Genomic DNA, 19545 nt, shown 5'->3' with positions numbered 1-19545 from the left:
TGAATGAAGTCAACAACCTTTCACACAAGCTTTGTGGTCCAAGCCTTAAAGGTGAACATTGACAGGGCATTGGGAGCTACAAAAGTTGGTGTCGGTATCATTGCTAGCTAGAAACCATCATGGAAATCATATTTGTTCTAGAGTGGTTCCACTCCCCACCGGGTCTCTAATTTAGTGGAAGCGTGGGCTTCTCTCCATGGGAATAGATTTTGTAATGGATTTGCAAAGAGAATAAATTTTGTTATGGATTTGCAATTGAATTGAGTGGCTTTTGAAGGTGATGAGAAACAAATTGTCGACCTCCTTTTGGTAGAATCTCTCTCTCTTTCATTATTGTTAGGAATGACAATGGGGCGGGGCAGGGATGGAGATACCGTCCCTGTCTCCATGGAGATCTCCATTTCCGTGGTGGGGATCTCCACTCCCTGTGATTTTTTTACGAGGTCAATCATTTAAAAAATTAAAAATAAAATAGTTATGATTTGCAATTCTATTAAAAAAAGATTCAAATATATTTAAACATATTCAACTATATTTTTAAAATATTAATATGCATATATACATATATAGATACATAGATACATATATACACGGGAAAGATATGCTTTCCTATCTCCACCAATGGGGATGAAAATTTCCCCATCCCCATCCCCACCCTATTCAAGGAGAATCTTACAAAGATGAGTAAATAGGGAAAATTGCCATCACTTTTCAATGCCTATTAAGAGTGTCATATTAACCGGAACACTAAACAGACTGCACACAAATTGGCAAAGATTGCCCTGAATCTCTGAATTCCATTGCACATTCTGATATTCAAAACTGAGATGAATGGTTGACCTTTGGGACTAGGAAATTAATGAAAAAAACATGGCAAAAAGAGGCAGAGAAATTAGGACAATCCGAAGCCATTAATACAAACCCAACCTGAAAATTTTGGGTTGGGTTAAAATGGTGTTGAGCTCAACCGAGCTAATCCGGCCGGACTTGCACCCTGATCCAAAGAAGGCAAATTTCATTACACAACAATCAATTACAGCCCTACTCAGACCACAGGATATAAGCCATGAATCCGGAGGATTACAAAACCATTCTGACAATTATACAAAGCTGCCCGGCCGACTCACAGGACACACAGATTTTTATCATAATAATAGATAACCATCGCATGACAATAATAGACAAAACACAAGTGAAATAACTTAAACGGAAAACCCAGAAACTGTTCTTATGGGCGGTAGTTGTTCATCATCAGTTTTCCTGTCAACCCACAAGCCAATGCTTCATTGGGTATCTTTCTAACACGCTCAACGCCTTCAGCAAAGATCACGCCCATACCCATATGAAGATGAGGCTCTATGTGGCAATGGAAAGCCCAGACTCCAGGGTTATCGGCCACAAATCTTAATGCAGTCCATCCGTAAGGGAAGATAACTGCTGTGTTCCTCAAGGGGGGATTCTTCAAATTGAACTTACTAACATCCTTCTCAGTGAACTTCCCATCTCCATATCCCAGCACCCAGAAGTCATGTCCATGCAAATGCCAAGGGTGTATCTCACTAACATTCACGGTCAGTATATTAGCATTCTGAAGGATTACATCTACCACGCTGTTCATGGCAAACATGTAGACTCCACTTCCGGTGGTAGAGTTTGGATTGGTGGGTGGTCTCATCACATCGTAGCTCTCGGAGAATTTCTCCGGCGGGACCTGGCTATTAAATGCACCTTTCATTCCGAATTTGATGGAACCCAGATAGGGAGTGGCTGGTAAGGATAGGGAGACGTTGTTGATGGACCATTTGGTGTAGCCATTGACCTTGTTTTGGGTGTTGAGGAAGTAGATGCGACGGGTTGGGCTGGTGGGAGGCTTGGGTGAGCCTTGTAAGGCGAGGATTTTGTAGGTGAAGGATTTGCTGTGGTCATAGTCATTCCACAGGGGAGCAACCGGAGGTGGAGAGGTTGGCAGCTTGGATGCGCTGTTGGGGAGATAGTTTAAGAGGGTGAGACCTTGTGGGGTCTTGGGAAGTCTTCCTCTTACACTGACTGAAACCCAGTAATTGGAGGATGGATTCTGATCTGTAGTGATCAGGACGGAGTAGCTTTCGCCGGAGTAAATGTCCATGTCATCCACTGCAAATGGCTGGACATAGTTGCCGTCGGCCTCCACCACCACCATCTTGTGATTCTGGAAAGGATATATAATGCAACTCATATCACAACAGTAGAAAATTTGATAAGTTTAGGTTATCTCATTAGACATCCAAATAAATTTGATGACAGATACTTGAATTAGTTATTTGTAGAATTAATGAAAGAAAATAAGTTTGTAGAGTAATGGATTCAATCAAAGTAGTAGATCTTGTTGGGTGATCAACTCAATTACCTGGTTATTTTTCACCAATTATTGTCTATATATGCCAATTAGCTTTATAATGTATTGTAGTTTTTTTGTGTTTTCTTCTTATTTCCTTTTTCTTTTCCTTGTTCACTGGTTTTTCAAACCTTTGCATATCACACACAATGGGCTTCTGCTTTTAATTTCCTATTTCTAAGAGAAAATGGAAAATTCTCCTGCATAAATTAGAATTGAAGTGTATTCTGATTGTAAATAGTTTTACACTAAAAAGGTGTCAAGTTACCAACTCAACCCAATGGATCTAATCTAGCTGAATTCATGAAACCTTTGTGTTTGAGTCAAAGGATTTTGGTATCAAAGAGTAACTCTTGTCATCTATGATTATCTGGGTAAGTGCATTTATTCATGTTCTTTTATTTTCCATGTAAATAAGAAAATTATTATTTTAGACATAAAAATTCATTGTTGAAAAGTTTGTCCCATTCAAGTGTTGACAACTTTCCCTCAGATGAGAAAGTTATTTATTCACCTAGGAGATGAGTATACGTAAATAAACATTTATAATCCCCACATAAATCTAAAAAAAAGAACATGAATTTCTTGATCAATGGGAATCAAAATCCCATTGACCAACTTTCCTCCATCTCAAAATCCAAAAAAAGAAGACCTCCTAAGATTTAATTGTCTTAATATTGGTTCTAAGTGATCAAGTATAGACCCAGAAGTCTACTAAAGCTGAAATTGACAAATAATCACAGTATAATGCCAATGGTATACCACAGAAGGCTCTCCACTTCTTTAGTGGAGATGATATGAAATATTGCCTTCTTTCACCCATTCTAGAGGTTTGATTCCCTCCACTAGTGTTTTGTCATTGTCCCACTGGAATCGTGAGGCTTTCACAAACTTCTGAATAATGAAGTACAAAAGCTATAACTCATGAATGGACATGAGAGAACAGGCTGTAGGTCCACTGTTCACATTCCCTCTAGTGTGAAATGTGAACAATAACTTAGCCAGACTAGAGCAGAATAAATGGAAAAAGAAAAAGAAAAGTGGGAAAGAAAAACTTTACTTTTTTTTGAAGGTTTCAACAGCAGGAAAGAACAATTATTGGTCCAAACAAGTAAAGATGTATATTTCGTATATGGCAGGCCGATCAGAAGTCAAAAAGTTATGTCTTCAGAATTTATTACTACAAGAAATTGTTTTCAAGAATAGATTCCAAGACGTACACCTTGTTCTTTATCATTAAAAAGTATCTTCTTTTGATTTATTAATTTGGACTGCCGAAATGTTTTTTGTTTTCTTTTGTAATTCTCTCGTTTTTAAACATGGCGCTGGCATCTAGGTGTGATCTAATGACGACAATGATGATAATGATAATTACAAGTGCATCGAACACTGCTCAAGTGCTCACAAGTAACTATAGAATCATTAGAGCTATTTTTATTGGATGAGTTCATGAGAACCATTAGAGCATCTTATTTATTTTCTTAATTATCTTTTTTAGAGCTTTATATTTTAAAGAATTTGCTATTTTCCTTTGCCCAGTTTGATCTAAATCGGATAACAAAAGGAACCCATTCACCTCCAAGGTTAATCTATAGTGTTGAGTTAGTCATATTATCATTTTTTACTTTCATTGAGATCAAATCAGCCCCCCACAAGAATGCACCCTACAACGTTCTATAGCATATCCCCGTTGTGTATTAGGGACAATTCATATTACCCCACAGAACGTGTCTTACCGATGCCTTATAGGCTCACTGCACATCCCAACCATGTATTAGAAACATCTTTCAATGACAAACATGGGAAAAGTTCCTACTTTTCAATGTGCATGTAGGGCATCTGAGGAACATGAATGTGATCTAGTTGGGACCAAACTTTGGAGGTGGAATTTTGTGATTAGTTAAGAAGAAAAATTACTTAGAAAAGCTACCATTGTTGGGATGCGCATCAGACTTAGAAGACCATATGATGATCAGAAAAAAAAGAACAAAAAAAAAAGGAATAACTTTTGCTACTACCAATAATTAAAAGAAACCAGCCTTTAGCTTTTGGAAGGTGAATAACAAAGGCAGATCACCTTTGTTCAAGAGAATTTTAGAGCATCTACATGGGTGACGTGGGTTTGCTACCCACCATCAAAAGGATACATCTACTCCTTTTTAACACAAGGAGCGAAAAGTGCATTCATGAAGGTGAACAAATGTGTATTTGCACTCTACAAATTTTGTATTTGTATTCTTTCAACTGAGCCTAATGGAATCAAACTATATTTATTGTTTAGAACTTTAGCATATGAAGGTGAATAAATGTGGTTTACTAGAAGGATTTAATTTTCTTCTCCCTATATACCAAGGTTTTAAAATCTGACTCGGAATTGGAACTGTTCTGGCCACCGGTTTTCAGGTTGATGGTTCGTTCATCCAGTTCAAATAGATGGTCCATTTCATCTTAAAAAATTAAAATAAAAAATGGCCAAGATTGTTGAACGGATCAACGGTTTAACCGCCTAGATCAGTGGGTTATTAATCAATTCAACGATTTTTGGCCAAGGACTGTGTTTAAAGTAAAATAGAACTGGTTGCTAAATGGTTCTTTGCCAAACGGTCCAATCATCTAGGTCAATGGTGGTTTGAAAAGACTGCTATGTACTTGCTTTTATGAATTCCGTGTGGGGTTCGGCTGGAGTGTGAGAAGTCACGTCTCAAAAACCCTCCCAACTAAGCAGTAAGACTGTGTTTGGTTTGAATAAAAAAGTATGGAAAGCAAAAAGCAAAGGCCTCCTTCGGCCATTAGATTACAAATTTAAAAAAGTCTTTTAATGTTGTGTCGTTTTTCAATAATGTAATGCTCATGAGAATGCTCATTTTCTAAAGATGATGAGAAGACAAAAGATACCCCAGCAGAAAGCCCATTTTTTGTTGAATATTGTGTCCTATTCCCACCCCCAATGTGCAAAAGCTTTGGTTTTGGGAGAGGGACCTGTCCGTGATTAGAACTCTCAATTTACTCAACCAAGGACGTTAGGTGAGCTAATAATCTACTCAAAGCAGGATAATGGTGATAGTAAATTTAGAGTTTTTTTTCTAAAAAGGAAAAACAAATCAGGTCATGCTATCTTTAGCTTTAGGGGGTCCATTGAATGGTGCACTTAAATTTATATATCCAAGAGGAATTTGGTCATAAAAAACATGTCGCATCTAGTGATGTAATTAAGTTAATAAAATATGAGCTACAAGTCAATTTGTGTTAAATCTCTTTTTTATATATTAAGCCTGATAATTCGTATTTTCATCTTTTCTCATATGATTGGAAAAAGATTTAGCCATTGAAAGCTGTAGCCCCGAAAAGATACGGTAAGTCCGATTTGAATTATTTTCGAGAAGTTCCAAATATAGCTTTTTGTTGTTTTTTTTTTCTTTTTTAATTTGTCTTCATGCGAAAAGACATGCCTTAACCAAACAGCCATTAAACTGTTAAGATCTTAATGTAAAAGCTCACATTGTCTTTTGACCCTCAAATCTATTAAAAAATTTTCTAAAAAAGACTTACCAAACGGCCCTTGACTTTTTGGGCAGAGAACCCGATTTATTAGAGACAAAATCATATGCAATGAATTGGACAACCTATTACGAGTGGACACGTCAGTGCTCTGCATGCATAAGGTGTGTGTCTCATGTCAATATACATTACAGAACACTGATATTTACTCGTGATAAGTTTTCGTCTCCAGCCAATCTGGACCCTTGAAATACACTAGGCAGTTAGGTTCCATAATTTGTGATAGAATCCTCTGCAAAAAAACTCTACACTTACACATATCCCTATGGGGAATATTTCCAATGTGCGGAAGAATGTTATATATGTAGAATTTTTTGATTTCAGGAATTTTAGGCTCATAATTCAATGTCTATGTTCCTTATTGAGTGATGTCAATTTGCAGTTGGTTTTGGTTATTTGGTTTCTAACAAACACCATTCCTTGAGAATAAGAATATATTAACAAAGTAGTGGAGAGCAAGTTGTTTTCCTTTTTGGATCATTCTTTTAAGTGCTTATTTGTTTTCTTTTGAAAAAGGAAGTTTTGTGAGACAAAGAATCAAGATTGTGTTTGGAAGAGGTGTAAAATATCATCAGTGTAAAAATACACTGATGACGTTTTACACTGAACCATAAGTATATATGACCGTTGTATTTTGAAGTTGATGTAAAAAGATGTTTAAGTTTTACATTAATAAAATCGATGTAGTTTTTACATTGATTATCGATGTAAAACTTTAAAGGTGATGAGGTTTTACATCTATCATTGATATAAAACTACACTCCATCCAAATGCACGCAAAACTGAACCAAAGTGTAGTTTTACGTCGGTAATAATTACACTCCTTTACCAAATACGTACAAAAGCAAACCGATGTAAATTTTACATCGGTTCTTGATTTACACCGCATCCAAATACAGCCAGGCTGTGTTTGGAAGAGGTGTAAAATGTCATCAATGTAAAAATACACTGATTATGTTTTACACTGAACCGTAAATATATATGACCGTTGTAATTTAAAATCAATATAAAAGATGTTTAAGTTTTACATCGATAAAATCAATGTAGTTTTTACATCGATTATCACATAAAACTACACTCCATCCAAACGCAAGCAAAACTGAACCGGAGTGTAGTTTTACGTTGATAATAATTACACTCTTTTACCAAACGTGTACAAAAGTGAACCGATGTAAATTTTACATCGATTCTTGATTTACATTGCATCCAAATACAGCCTAACTTTGTTTGGATTTATCCAAACAACTGCCATTTACCAAAAAGAAAATCTAAACAACCCCGGAAATGATTCCTTTACAAGAAGTGAACTTGAAAGTTTAAAAGGCCAACTGCAAATTATTATTATTATTATTATTATGATTATAGAGAAAATGAAGCATGTTTTTGTTCAAGGGGAAAAAAGAGACTAAGATAAATGTCTCAATGAATAATTCTCCCTAAAACCTTAATAAATAGATTTTTATTCTCTAATACACTATACACTAAACAGGTTTATTGGGCTTAAAGTGTTGACAAGTATAAACCCATCCATACCTTGTGTTGAAATTTATTTATATAACAAGACAGGCCAAAATTGAACTAATTTCCTACTCACTTTCTCTACCTATTCCCTACCCACAATACACTGCAGTGGCACATCTCAAAAGACAAAAGACAAGATGGCCATGTGTGGCTGCAATTCAAGGTAGGTAGAGTGTGGGTAGAGAGTGGTGGGCAGTAAATCGTGGTTTGCTTCGCTTAGTCAACAGGCTCTAATACCATGTAAAGTAACCATTTAACCTAAAAGCTGACACTATTTAGGTAATTACTTTATTCTCCTAAAAGAAGATAAAATGGGAATTATTTTCTTACCCCAATGGCCAAGCTGAGAGAGGAAAGTGCAGTGGTACTAGCAATTCTCAAGCGGTAAGTTTTGTTTGGACGCACATGGAGAACGTCGGGCGTGCACTGCCTCTTCCCTTCCAAATCACACTGGGTTGATGTCGAGCTGCTGTAATGTGCTGCTACTGAACAATTGTACTGTCCTCTCCCATTGATCAGAAGAGACTGCAAATGTACAGAAAAATTATTTCTCTGTTAGGTCTTAGCACTCTCTTCTTTTGTTCATCTCTCCATCTCTCCATGTAAAGAAAAATTCCATTATACAAGTATTGAAAGTAACGTAACAAACAAGCATATATACAAGCATTGGCCTAAAAAGTTGCCTGCCAACCTGGGCCATTACAAGGAAGATGAGAGAGAGAGAGAGAGAGGGTACCTGGGGTTCACCAATCCAACGAAATGGAATGGAAGAGAGACCAACTTCCTGCTCATGGATGCTCTGGTGCCACCAGTCACTGAGCAATAGGCTGAACTCCCCATCATAATGGAAAGGTTCCTTCTGACCATCTGCCACATCTACTATCAGAGATCCATACAACCCAGCTGATCTTTGCATCCCATAATGCCCATGATAAAAGTATGTTCCAGGCTGAAACACCCACAACAGTATCATTACATTTAGTTAATTTTCTCTGGTCCAAATTTAAACAGGTTGATAAATAAATGAAAACCCTTTTGAGTTTTAGCTTCATCAGATCAAAGACAAGTCTATATATATACCTTGTCAACCATGAACCTGTAAACGAAGGTTTCCCCAGGATTAATTGCACACTGAGAAATGGCTGCCGTTCCATCAGCCCATGGCGTCCCAAACTGAAAGGAAATATGAACCAAGAATGTCATTACTTTGTGGGTGGCAATAATAATAATACAGAAGAGAAGAGATCGAAGAGAGCTGAGGGGAGGAGGGAAACAGACAGACTAACCTGTCTAATTCCGTGCCAATGGATGACAACTCCCTCTGTGGGGAGTTTGTTCGTCAGCTCCACCACAATAATGTCGCCGGCTTTTGCCCGGATCGTCGGTCCGGGGAACTGGCCATTGATCCCCATCACTACACTCTCCTTGCAGTCTGGGGACCAGAACATGTACTCCACATCCCATTTGAAATGTCTGGCCTTTGCAGCAACCAATGATGACTGAAGCAAGGCTGATGAGAAGCAGAACAAAATAATGAAGAGAGGCCTGATGGATCTACTACAACATAATAGCTCCATGAGGAGGAGGAGGAGGAGGAGGAGGAGATGGATTAATATCTCCAACAATACCCTTGTCAATGAACTGATGCTGGATGCCTCCTGCTTTTATAGAACTAGATGGGGCGATTCCACAGACAAAATTGCAGATGTCAATGGCCTTAGATGTTGTGGCCCCATGAAGATGTCAATTCATTCAACATGGGGCCATTGCTAGCTCTACATCAAAGCCTTTGATTATTTCATTGTTTTAACCCTGTTCTATGACATTGTACTAGCAAATTAAAGGTGGTTTGCTCTAAGTGGTTATGATGATTTTGACGTTACAGAAGGAAAAGAAATTGTTCCCTTAGAGTTGTTACTCCTGAAATTTCTACGCAATTAGGTCGATTGATGTTTTCAATTTCACCGGCTGCTTTATGATAAGAATCAGTTTCCCTTTTTCATCATATAGGCAGGGAGGGACCCCAACCTTCTCATCAACTTGAACAGTTTTCAAGGAAAGAGTGTATGACACTCACTCTTTGCATTAATTAATAATTTTCCCTATTTATAATGTTATGCTCTTTAGCACAAGCGCCACATGTTATGTTACTGTAATATTTTATTAGTCATGAATAAAGAGAAAAAAAATATACTTTTATATATTCTTTAATTTTTCTTTGTTATTACAAAACTAAAACTTAGAAGATGAGTAAATGATAAATTAATTAATTAAATAAAATAAAGACGAAAAATGTAACAAAAGAAATCAAATATGTATTTTGCTCCTGACCTGTAAAGTACAAAAGCAAAAGTGACCAGTTGATTCTAGTAATAGAGGTTGAATTTGAATATTGATTGGAGAAAAATTCTGCAAAGCTTTGTGTTCCACTTTCATTCCGTGTTTTTTCTCTGCAGATTTGAAATAGACTTGTAAGCACATGCCCATTCAAACATTGTGTTGAAATTTAACCTTTGTTTAATTGGTTTGAAGGAAAAGGTGGGGAAAGGAAAGGAAAAATAGGAAAATTTATACAAGGTTTATAAAGGTTTTTCTATCTTTGTTTTCCTTTCCCTATTTTTTTCTTCAAACCAAACACAACCCTTTAATTAACTATAATAAGAACTGCTATGAGGATTGAACACTAGATCATTTGTGACAGGTATATACATATACCCATTATGCATGTGAAACGAGGGACTAATTAATATTGGAGTGAATCTAAATCTATTGACAACAAGATATCACAACCGCACATTGGGAACATCTCTTGTACCCGTATATTGTCATTCATATATATAGCTCCAATGTGAGGCTGTAATGTCTTGTGGCCAGGAACAGGATGTGGTAAGTCTAAGGCTCAGTTTGGAAAGAGTACAAATACAAATATGTACAATACAAATACATATAAATTAAAATAATACAAAATACAAAATTTTGCACTCTATAAATTTATATTTGTACTCCTTCCAAAGTGAGTCTAATGAAATATTATGCATAATAAGTTTCAATAGCAAACGGGTGGAATAAAAACAAATTTGTATAGCAGCAATGTCTATTGTAGTAGTAGATTCAACCTCACTTAGTGACCGAATTTCAAGGTCCTTCACATTGGAATCTGGTCATTTCGATGCTAATTTGTCCTTCCATTGCTTTATCTTGGCCATGGTGCAATTAGCGGACTCAACCGTTTTTACTTCTTTAGCCATTTCTTCTTTCATTAAAATTTCCCTCTATTGTCTTCCATTTATTCTCTACTTTCTATTATTTCTTACTCTCCAAATTTTCCTTATCTTTCTTAGCCTCAGCACTTGCCAGCAGGGCTTCAACTTTCTAAACTTGGATTTGTCAAAAGATTATCCAAATTGTTCCAAAGGTCCTCACTTTAGCAAGAAAAGTGTTATGCTTTCCTATCTTCTTATACAAGTAAATACTAATAAGCTCTAAGCTCTAATGTTTTAGTGCCAATTTGGGAGGGTTTTCATGTGGTTGCTTTTGGCTTTTGGCTTTTGGCTTTGCAAGGTGGACACATGGACAATTTGTAAGTATGGGTGCACTTTGGGTACCGGTTTTGGGATTATACACTGCATCGGGCCCAATTTCTGGGCCAGGCCTATTCAAATTTTGACAAAATACCAATCTGAGCCTGCCCAAATTGCATCCCTACTTATTAATAGGGCTGCTCATAAGAATGCCCAACCCGACCAAACCGATCAATCTGGACCGACCCAACTTGAGTCGGCTAGGTTTTCATCAATACTAGTCGGTTTCGGGTTGGGAAAATATATAAACCGATATATCGGGTCGGTTTCGGTTTTCTTGTGTGAAAACCGAAACCAACCTGACCCGAATTCCTAGTTTGAGTAGTTTCCTACTTAACTATAACTAGTCTTCTACTAGATCTAGAAGGCCCATTAGGCAATTACAATTAGAATAGGCAATCTATCATAGTTTCTAACTTGCTATAGTCTTTTACACCAAATAGACAACCTATTAGGCAATTACAATTAGAATTCAATTAGGTGTCCTTTTGTGCAGGAGCAAAACCGAAACCGACCCAAACCGATCCAACCCGACTCAAACCGACTAGGTCGGTTTGGCCTATTAGTGGGTTGGTTTCGGTTTCTACCTCAAGTAACCTGACCAGGTCGAATCGGTTGGGAAAACCCAAATAAACCGAACCAACCCGACCCATGAACACCCCTACTTAATAAGTGCAAAAGAATGGATTGATTGAAATTGACAGCTGTTTTTATTGGACATGGGACCAATCAGTTTTCTTTCACATCAGGTTTGGAGTCCACATAGCCAGTAGAATAGCTATCAAATTCGTATCAAATGGCGCCCAGAAAGTTGAGGTGATACAGCATCACAAATTGGAAGGAATTTTATAGGTTGATGTGTTAAGAAAGAAAATAGAAAACATAGATCAAAAGAAAATAAAAAGAGGATAAATGCATGATGAATTACACAGAAACAATAAGATTTGGAGACTCACTCAAAAAACACTCTTTCAACTCCAAAAAGAAAAGAAAACTTTTGACTTCATAAACAAAGGTAAAAATCTGGATTCCCAGTTTAAAGTGGCATAGCATCATATAGAGAAAAATATAGGTCGAGGCAGAAAGAGAGATGAAGGCGGAGATGGAGGGTGAAGGTAGAGATGGAGATGGAGATGGAGCAGTGGTATACTTCCTATCTTCCTAAAAATTTTCATCAGTTGGATTTTATTTTAAAATTTTGAAGAATAGTAAGAGGGCAAATTTAATATTTTGTTTTTTCATTAGCACTTAAGACAATATTAGGGGTGGTGGAAGACAATAGTTAAATAGTAAGGGTAGAGTTGATCAACTAGCTAAACCACTAGACCCAGGTGTTAAATTGTTCACCTGGATAACAGTTCATGTTTAATAACAAAAAAGTATTTGAACTTTTAGAGAGAGAGAGAGAGAGAGATGAGTCAAATTTCAAATGAGTTTTATTTTTATAGAGATGAGAAATGGTTATTTAGTTGTTTTTTATTTAACCACCCTCACTTTTGAAAGAGTGGTTTGACACGTGCCTAAGCTTGAAGCCTCCTAATTGAAAGTGAAATTAACCACTCTCAAACTCTTTTAGAGTGATTTGAATTCTATTTAAAAATATGAGAAAACCACTTCTAAAATGTTATTTCCTGAATTAATTGGAAACCACATGTCTAAACATGGGTCTCTAGTTTGACCACATTACTTTAATAAACACACACACACACCATTCCAATGCAAAAGTTTAAATTTTGCATTGCATTTTCATTATTAATGAAAATAAAATTTATTTATTATGATGAATATATGATATTAGATATATGCCAAAAATTTTATATTTTTTTTTGCATTTCTATTTATCTTAAAAATATTACTAATTTATTATGACATTATGATAGTAAAACAGTTTTGCTTCTTGGTTAATTTTAAATTTTGTCATTTCTATCATTAATAAATATATTTCTTAGTCATATTTATTTTTTTGTTTAATATGATGAATATATAATATTAGAGTGTTTCAATTTTTCTATAAAACTTTCATTCTTTGTGCTTTTTTCTTGTATTTGTATTTAATTATGACATTATGGATTAATTCATTTATGATTTGACTAAGATGGTTGAACTGTTGACCTACTACTCAAATAGAAGAATGGTTTCATTTTTTGATTGGATTTAAAAGTATATATTTTTTGTAGTATTAAAATTTTGTGGTATAACAATGTAGATTTAATTAATTAGTGAATCTTTATAGAAAATTAGTGAAATTTAATGGTGAGAAACAAAAGTGCCTTACATATGGGATTTAATGAGAGAAAATAGCAATTAATACTTTAATTATAAGTATTAATGAGAGTGAATTGCATGAATTAAAAGTGGTGGTGATGATAATGGCGATAATTTCAAATTCTTATTAGAACCTATGTAATAAAACAAGTCCGGATCCACTGCAAACACAAGTGTGCAACATGGTTTTGTGACTAATTACAAGCAAATACAACAATTTTCTTATGCATGGGATCCACATGAGATGTGGGCTCCATGTGTAAGGAACACCAATGTATTCACTCGTGATTGGTCACATAGCTAAGTTCACATACTTGTGTTCATAGTAGATCTCTTGGCAACATTGACAAGTAATTGAAGTATGGTATACTCATAAGTTTGTTGCCTTTCAACCTTCATGTTTGCATGTTTTTAACACATAGTAGAACCAAATAGTTGAATCGATTAACATAATATCCATACAAATTTAATCAAGAGGACATAGGTAGGACATTATTTTTTTTTATATTTTAACCATTTTTACTATTACAAAGAGGATACTTGCCTTAGTTTTGGTGCATGTTATAAAATTAAATTTGACATATACTTTTACCATTTACATATACATGTGCATAGAAGGTTCCCTTACACTAGTTAATTATAAGTGATCTCATTTTTCACACATATTTTTGTTTAATAATAACTAAACTCTAACAATTTGAGCTTATCTTACATAGTTACATTGTCCATCCTAAGCCCAGATAAATGAAGAGGGCGCATCAAGTTGGTAGCCAACATTAAAACTTTTGCCAAACTCTCATGATATTTTTGTTTAATATGATGATATAATATTAAAAATGTGTTCAATTTTTTTTTATAAATTTTATAAAATTTGTTATATTTTTATTGTTATTATTTAATTTACAAAAATCATGTTGACTTGTTAGATTAGGAAGGAAATATAGTTCTAATTGATTTTTAAAACATTGTTTTTTATTAGTGCTTTTTATCCTATACTCAAATCAATTGGTTAGATCAGTTGACTTGTCACCTAACCAAAATTCTAGGTCCATAAACCATGAATTACTTGCCTATGAAAAAAACATTGCTTAGCCACCATGTTATTGATATACTGACTTTGAATCACTAGTAATAAAAATAATAATTATTTATTACTTACTTTTTAATATGACAAATATACTTTAATAGATGCACACATATTTTCTACAATTTTTCTATTTTTTGATAATTTTTTTCTATTTCTATTTTAAATTTTATTAATTGAATATGTTAAAACAAAATATAGTTATATATTTTGAATATATTATAATATAATATATAATATTATATATATTATATATATAATTTATAATTATCACATAAATTCATCTATACCATTGTAAGAAGTGAGTAGCTCCTCTTTTTTGTTAGAGTAGAAATTGTAATTTTCATATTACTTTTTAGTGCATTTCAATCCCTTATTAAATCCAACATTTAAGGAATTAAATCTCATTCTCTCTCATTGAATTCTATATTTAAGGTATTTTTGTCTATCGTTATTAAATCCCACTCATTAAATCAATGGACACTGATATTGACAATATAAAACCTATATTTAAAAGCAACTAAAAATGAAACAGTTTTCTAGGTCGTAAATAAGTAGTTATATCGCTTGGGTCAAAGAGGTGAGCCCATTATAATATAATTAAATACTAAAAATTTAAAAATTGAAAAAATACATAAATAAAAAAGTTGGGAAATTTTAAGAACATCTTTATTATTATATATTTGTCGTATTAAACAAAAAACACATATGATAAATAAGAAGTATTTTTATTAGTTATGAAAATGGAATGCAATAGTTAAAATTGATCCATAAATGAGATCATTTTCCTCCTTGACTGGTGGGTCAATGGTTTAACCATTTAGATTAATGGATCAAACCATGATGTCATAGTAAAATAATATTTTTTTTGAAAGTAAAAGAATTGTAGGAATTCATAAAATAGAAAACTATAGACACAACTCTAACATTATATATTAATTCATATTAGAAAAGATAAATGTGATAAACAAGAATTACTTTTATTAATGATATAATGAAATACAAAATTTAAAACCAAATGAGTTAACTTCCGAAGTCAAATGGATCAACCCATGATGTTATAATTAAATAATTAAATTTTAAAAATATAAAAATACAAAAATGAAGACAATTTGGCACATTTGTAGCCATCATATTAAAGAAAATAAGTATGATAAATAAGAATTATTTTTATTGACAGTGGAAATGAAATATAAAAAGTAAAATTATCTTGAAAAGGAAAATGTTTTTCATTCAAGGAAAGGTTCACGAATTCAATAGTAAGTTAACCCATGATGTCATAATTAAATAATAAAAATTAAAATAGATAGAAATAGTAAAATCTATGAAAACTGAAAAGGTTCAAAGAAAATTAAGAGACATCTTTGATATTATACATTCATCACGTTATATAAGAAAAGAATTGTTTTTTTTTATAATGAAAATAGAGTAAAAGTTTTAAAATTTATATAAAATAAATCCATTTTTTGTGTTATGTCAAATGAGGCAGCTCACAATATTATAATTAAATAATAAAATTTTAAAATTAGATTAAAATATAAAAGATTATAGAAGAAATTTAAAAAAGTCTAAACATATCTCTAATATTATTATTGTTATTGCAATTATCATTATCTAAAATTGCCTCAAGCAATTCAAACACACATTACTATTCTACCCCGATTGAACCTCTAACTTGTAAACCTCACCCTTTTTTGAGTTGATGCCCAGTCCAGTTCTTTGAATATTGATTTTGGATTTAATTAATAAAATTTAATGATGAGAAACAAATATAACTTAAATGTAGGACTCAATGAGAGAGAATAGGAAAATGGTATCATTTATGATTGGTTTTGAATGTTATATTCCATTTCAATTATTCAAAAATATTTCTTCCTTGCCCCAAACCTCCCCCTTGCCTTTCCTACTTGTTATTAACAATATAACTAAAATTTATTGAACTTTCTATCAAATTTTTTGAAATTTGAAACCTTGGGCCGGACTATGAACCTTTTCTTTGTTTGTTCATACATAATTATACAAATATGCCTGCTCAAATTATATATATATATATATATATATATATATATATATATATATATATATAGTCTTAGGCTTATTTTATATAACATAGAATAAGTTCCATATGAATAGCTTCTCTTTTCTTTTTCTTTTCCTTTTCCCAAAAAGCTTGTAAAAACTGGTCAGATTGTTTCTCACCTAGTAAGTGGATCCTATTAACTGAGTCCAATCCGGATTTATTACAATCAGTCCATTTATTTTAAGAAACAAAAGTGACACACTTTTAAGAAACAAAATCAGGAAGTGGGGCAATGAGCAATGGGAAATGAGAAATTGAGATACTGGTGAATAATTGAGTTTGGACAGCTTTTCCACTTGCACGCGCGCTTTTTGTCTGGTGATTGATTACTTTTGTACACTTTTGAAATCAAAGGGATACTAAGCCCCCGTTTGGGAATGCTTATTTTAAGCACTAATTGAAAAAAAAAATCACTTAAATGCATTTAGGAAATAAGTTTGGATAATTGCTTTTTCAGGAAATAAGCCCATTTTGAATAAATTAAAATTTTGGGTTTTTTCAAGTACTTTTTGAAAAAGCACTTATTGCATTTTTGGCCTGTATTACCCATCACACAAATTTTCAAAATGCCTATACTACCCGTATTTAATTTGAAAGAAGCACTTTTTTACAAGCACCCATAAGCAGGGTGGAGCCAAATGTGTTGATTGGGGGTCTTTAGGCCCCTAAACTTTTTTGTTAAAACCATTATTTATATAGTTAGTAAGTGGAGGCAGGGCCAGAAAAGTAATAAAGTGGGTCCTACCCCCCCCCCCCTCCCCTTTCCAAAACTTGAAAATCCCACTAAAATATTAAGAATCATTTTCTAAGACTCCTCCAACTCTCAAAATTAAGCATTTTGTTTATTTTTTATTTAAATAATATATAATAAATTCAAATCTTCCTACCACATTTTTCTCCCAATCCATTTTTTTTTTATTTAACTTCGCCTCGAGAAGAAAATTCCTGACTCCACCACTCATAAGTAAGCACTTGTTTATCCAACAAGCACTACTCCCAAACGGGGTTTAATCCCTTTTCTGAACTTCTATCCGAAAAGAACTACCTTCTTTCTTTTGATTCCTCCACCCCCACCGTTTAATACACTAGTAGTAAATTGGCCCTAACTAACTAGAGGTGAAAGTCGGTATCCAATTTAAAGATTGTACACTGTATTAGACTCAGCTTCCGGGTCCACCTATTCAAAATTTAACAAAGTTTCAATCTTAACACGCCCAATTGGGTTAGGGTCGGGTCTTAATTGGGATTCGGATTGGACTCAGTTCGGGTAGGGTTTGGATTCGTACTTTGCCACGGATTCAGGATGACCCAAATCTCATGTCTGCTCACATGTTTATTTCAACTTTGGCTCAACATCTTTATCCTTTTGTGCACATTCAATTATTAGTTTTATTTCAACTTTGTCATAAAACGGACAAATCACTAGTGAAAGTAGGCAAAATAGGGTTTATATGTATTGTTCGGTATTTAGCATAGCATTCAAACCAGACCAAACCTGTCTCTAAAGCAAGTTGCCACTACTTGGTTGGAAATCTGAGCTGTTCTTCGTTTATTGATGCGTTCTGCGGATTGAACCAGATGCAGTGCATTGAAGATTATGAAGGTCGGAGTATGATTGGAAATTCGAATCATATACTGGTGATGGGCCAGTGACACGTAAGAGTGATCCAAATATATGTATCTATATGTATATGTGTGTATAATAGATCTAAATAATATTGAAAATTAAAAATAAACACTTGTGATGCTTTTTGAGTTGTACCCTAATAAGACGGTCGGGCACTCCCTTCCCTAATCAATCCATTAACCCCTCACCTTTCTCTCTCTCTCCACCAAAAATAATTAAAGAGATTCTACAACTAGATATTTATAGGATTATGGATCTAGCACATTTGATCTACTTTTAATGGTCAATTTATTCAAGATTCTACAACTAGACTATCACATTTTGAAAGTTTGAATTAGTTTAAAATTCAAAGACCAAATTATTACTTGAGCCAAAATAAATAAAGGGTCAGGAATTTTCCCTTTATTTATTTGAAGTCATATACCTCTCTCCCTATCCACCAAAATAAAGAAGGTCCAAATGTAGTAGTAATGCCAAAATGTAAACATTGATTTGGGACTCTCTGTCACACTACCCACCAAAATAAAGAGATTCTACAACTTGAAATCTGTACTGTAGGGCCATGGAACCATTTGAACAATTATTGTTGATTAATTTATTCAAAGTTGTATACATTATAAATCTTGTATTATTAGTAATGCCAAAATGTATACATTGATTTGGGACCATCCATTGAATGAACCAAATATCTAAATTTTGATTTGCACTCTTGTTCATGTATTTGTTTGTTCAAGTAGCTCTGTCATCTAAACATTGGTTTGGGACTCTCTGTTACTTTACCCACCAAAATAAAGAGGTTTTACAACTTATTATTTGTAATCCCACATAGATTTGGGACCATAAATGGATGCATCAATGCCTAAATTTTTATTAGCCCCTTTTATTCATGCGTTTTGTTTGTTCAAGCAAGATTATTTAAATAAATTTACACATGTATAATGTGTATTTATCCTTTGATGGGCAATCTAAAGTTTCAGAAATTGTCAATAATGTTTGGGTTCACTTTTTCTATCCACAAGATTTTAACTCTGTTAAAACCGACAACCATTACCTTCATGTATTGCTGTGGCCACATCAAGATTACTTGAGGCGAGGCGACAGGATCACGTGACAGGATTCTCCATAAGAAAAGGCTATGTCTACATTGTAAGTGTGGAAATTGAGTTGTACATTAAGGTCCCATTTGTTTTTTGTTAAGTTATATATTTAGGTAAATGCAATTGTTTGGATAAATTTTTCTTGGGAAACACTTATTCGAGAGTAAGTGCATTTATGCATGTTTTTTTATCTTTCATGTAAATAATTCAATGACCATTTTAGCCATAAAATCCATTATTAAAAGGGACATTTTTGCCCCATTCAAGTGTTGGCAACTTTCCCCCCAAATGAGAAAGTTATTTACCCATCTAAGAGATGGGTATTACTTACTTGGTAAGTGATACCTAGGAAAATAAG

The 19545-nt window shown here is 33.8% G+C and overlaps 1 protein-coding gene across 1 annotated transcript; it reads right to left on the bottom strand.

Annotated features, from left to right (window-relative positions):
* Nucleotides 1–995: 995 nt before the first annotated feature.
* Nucleotides 996–9103, bottom strand: LOC104593517 (L-ascorbate oxidase-like). Its single transcript, XM_010253398.3, has 5 exons — nt 8740–9103; nt 8534–8626; nt 8190–8402; nt 7784–7978; nt 996–2188 (listed from the first exon to the last, which is right to left on the bottom strand). The coding sequence occupies exons 1-5, from the start codon at nt 9028–9030 to the stop codon at nt 1229–1231; spliced, it is 1752 nt and encodes a 583-aa protein (XP_010251700.1). The 5' UTR covers nt 9031–9103; the 3' UTR covers nt 996–1228.
* Nucleotides 9104–19545: the final 10442 nt, after the last annotated feature.

The sequence above is a fragment of the Nelumbo nucifera genome, chromosome 7 (genome assembly GCF_055504915.1).
Source record: "Nelumbo nucifera cultivar China Antique chromosome 7, China Antique-T2T, whole genome shotgun sequence".
Classification (NCBI taxonomy): domain Eukaryota; kingdom Viridiplantae; phylum Streptophyta; class Magnoliopsida; order Proteales; family Nelumbonaceae; genus Nelumbo; species Nelumbo nucifera.
This window is presented reverse-complemented; position numbering and strand designations above follow the sequence as displayed.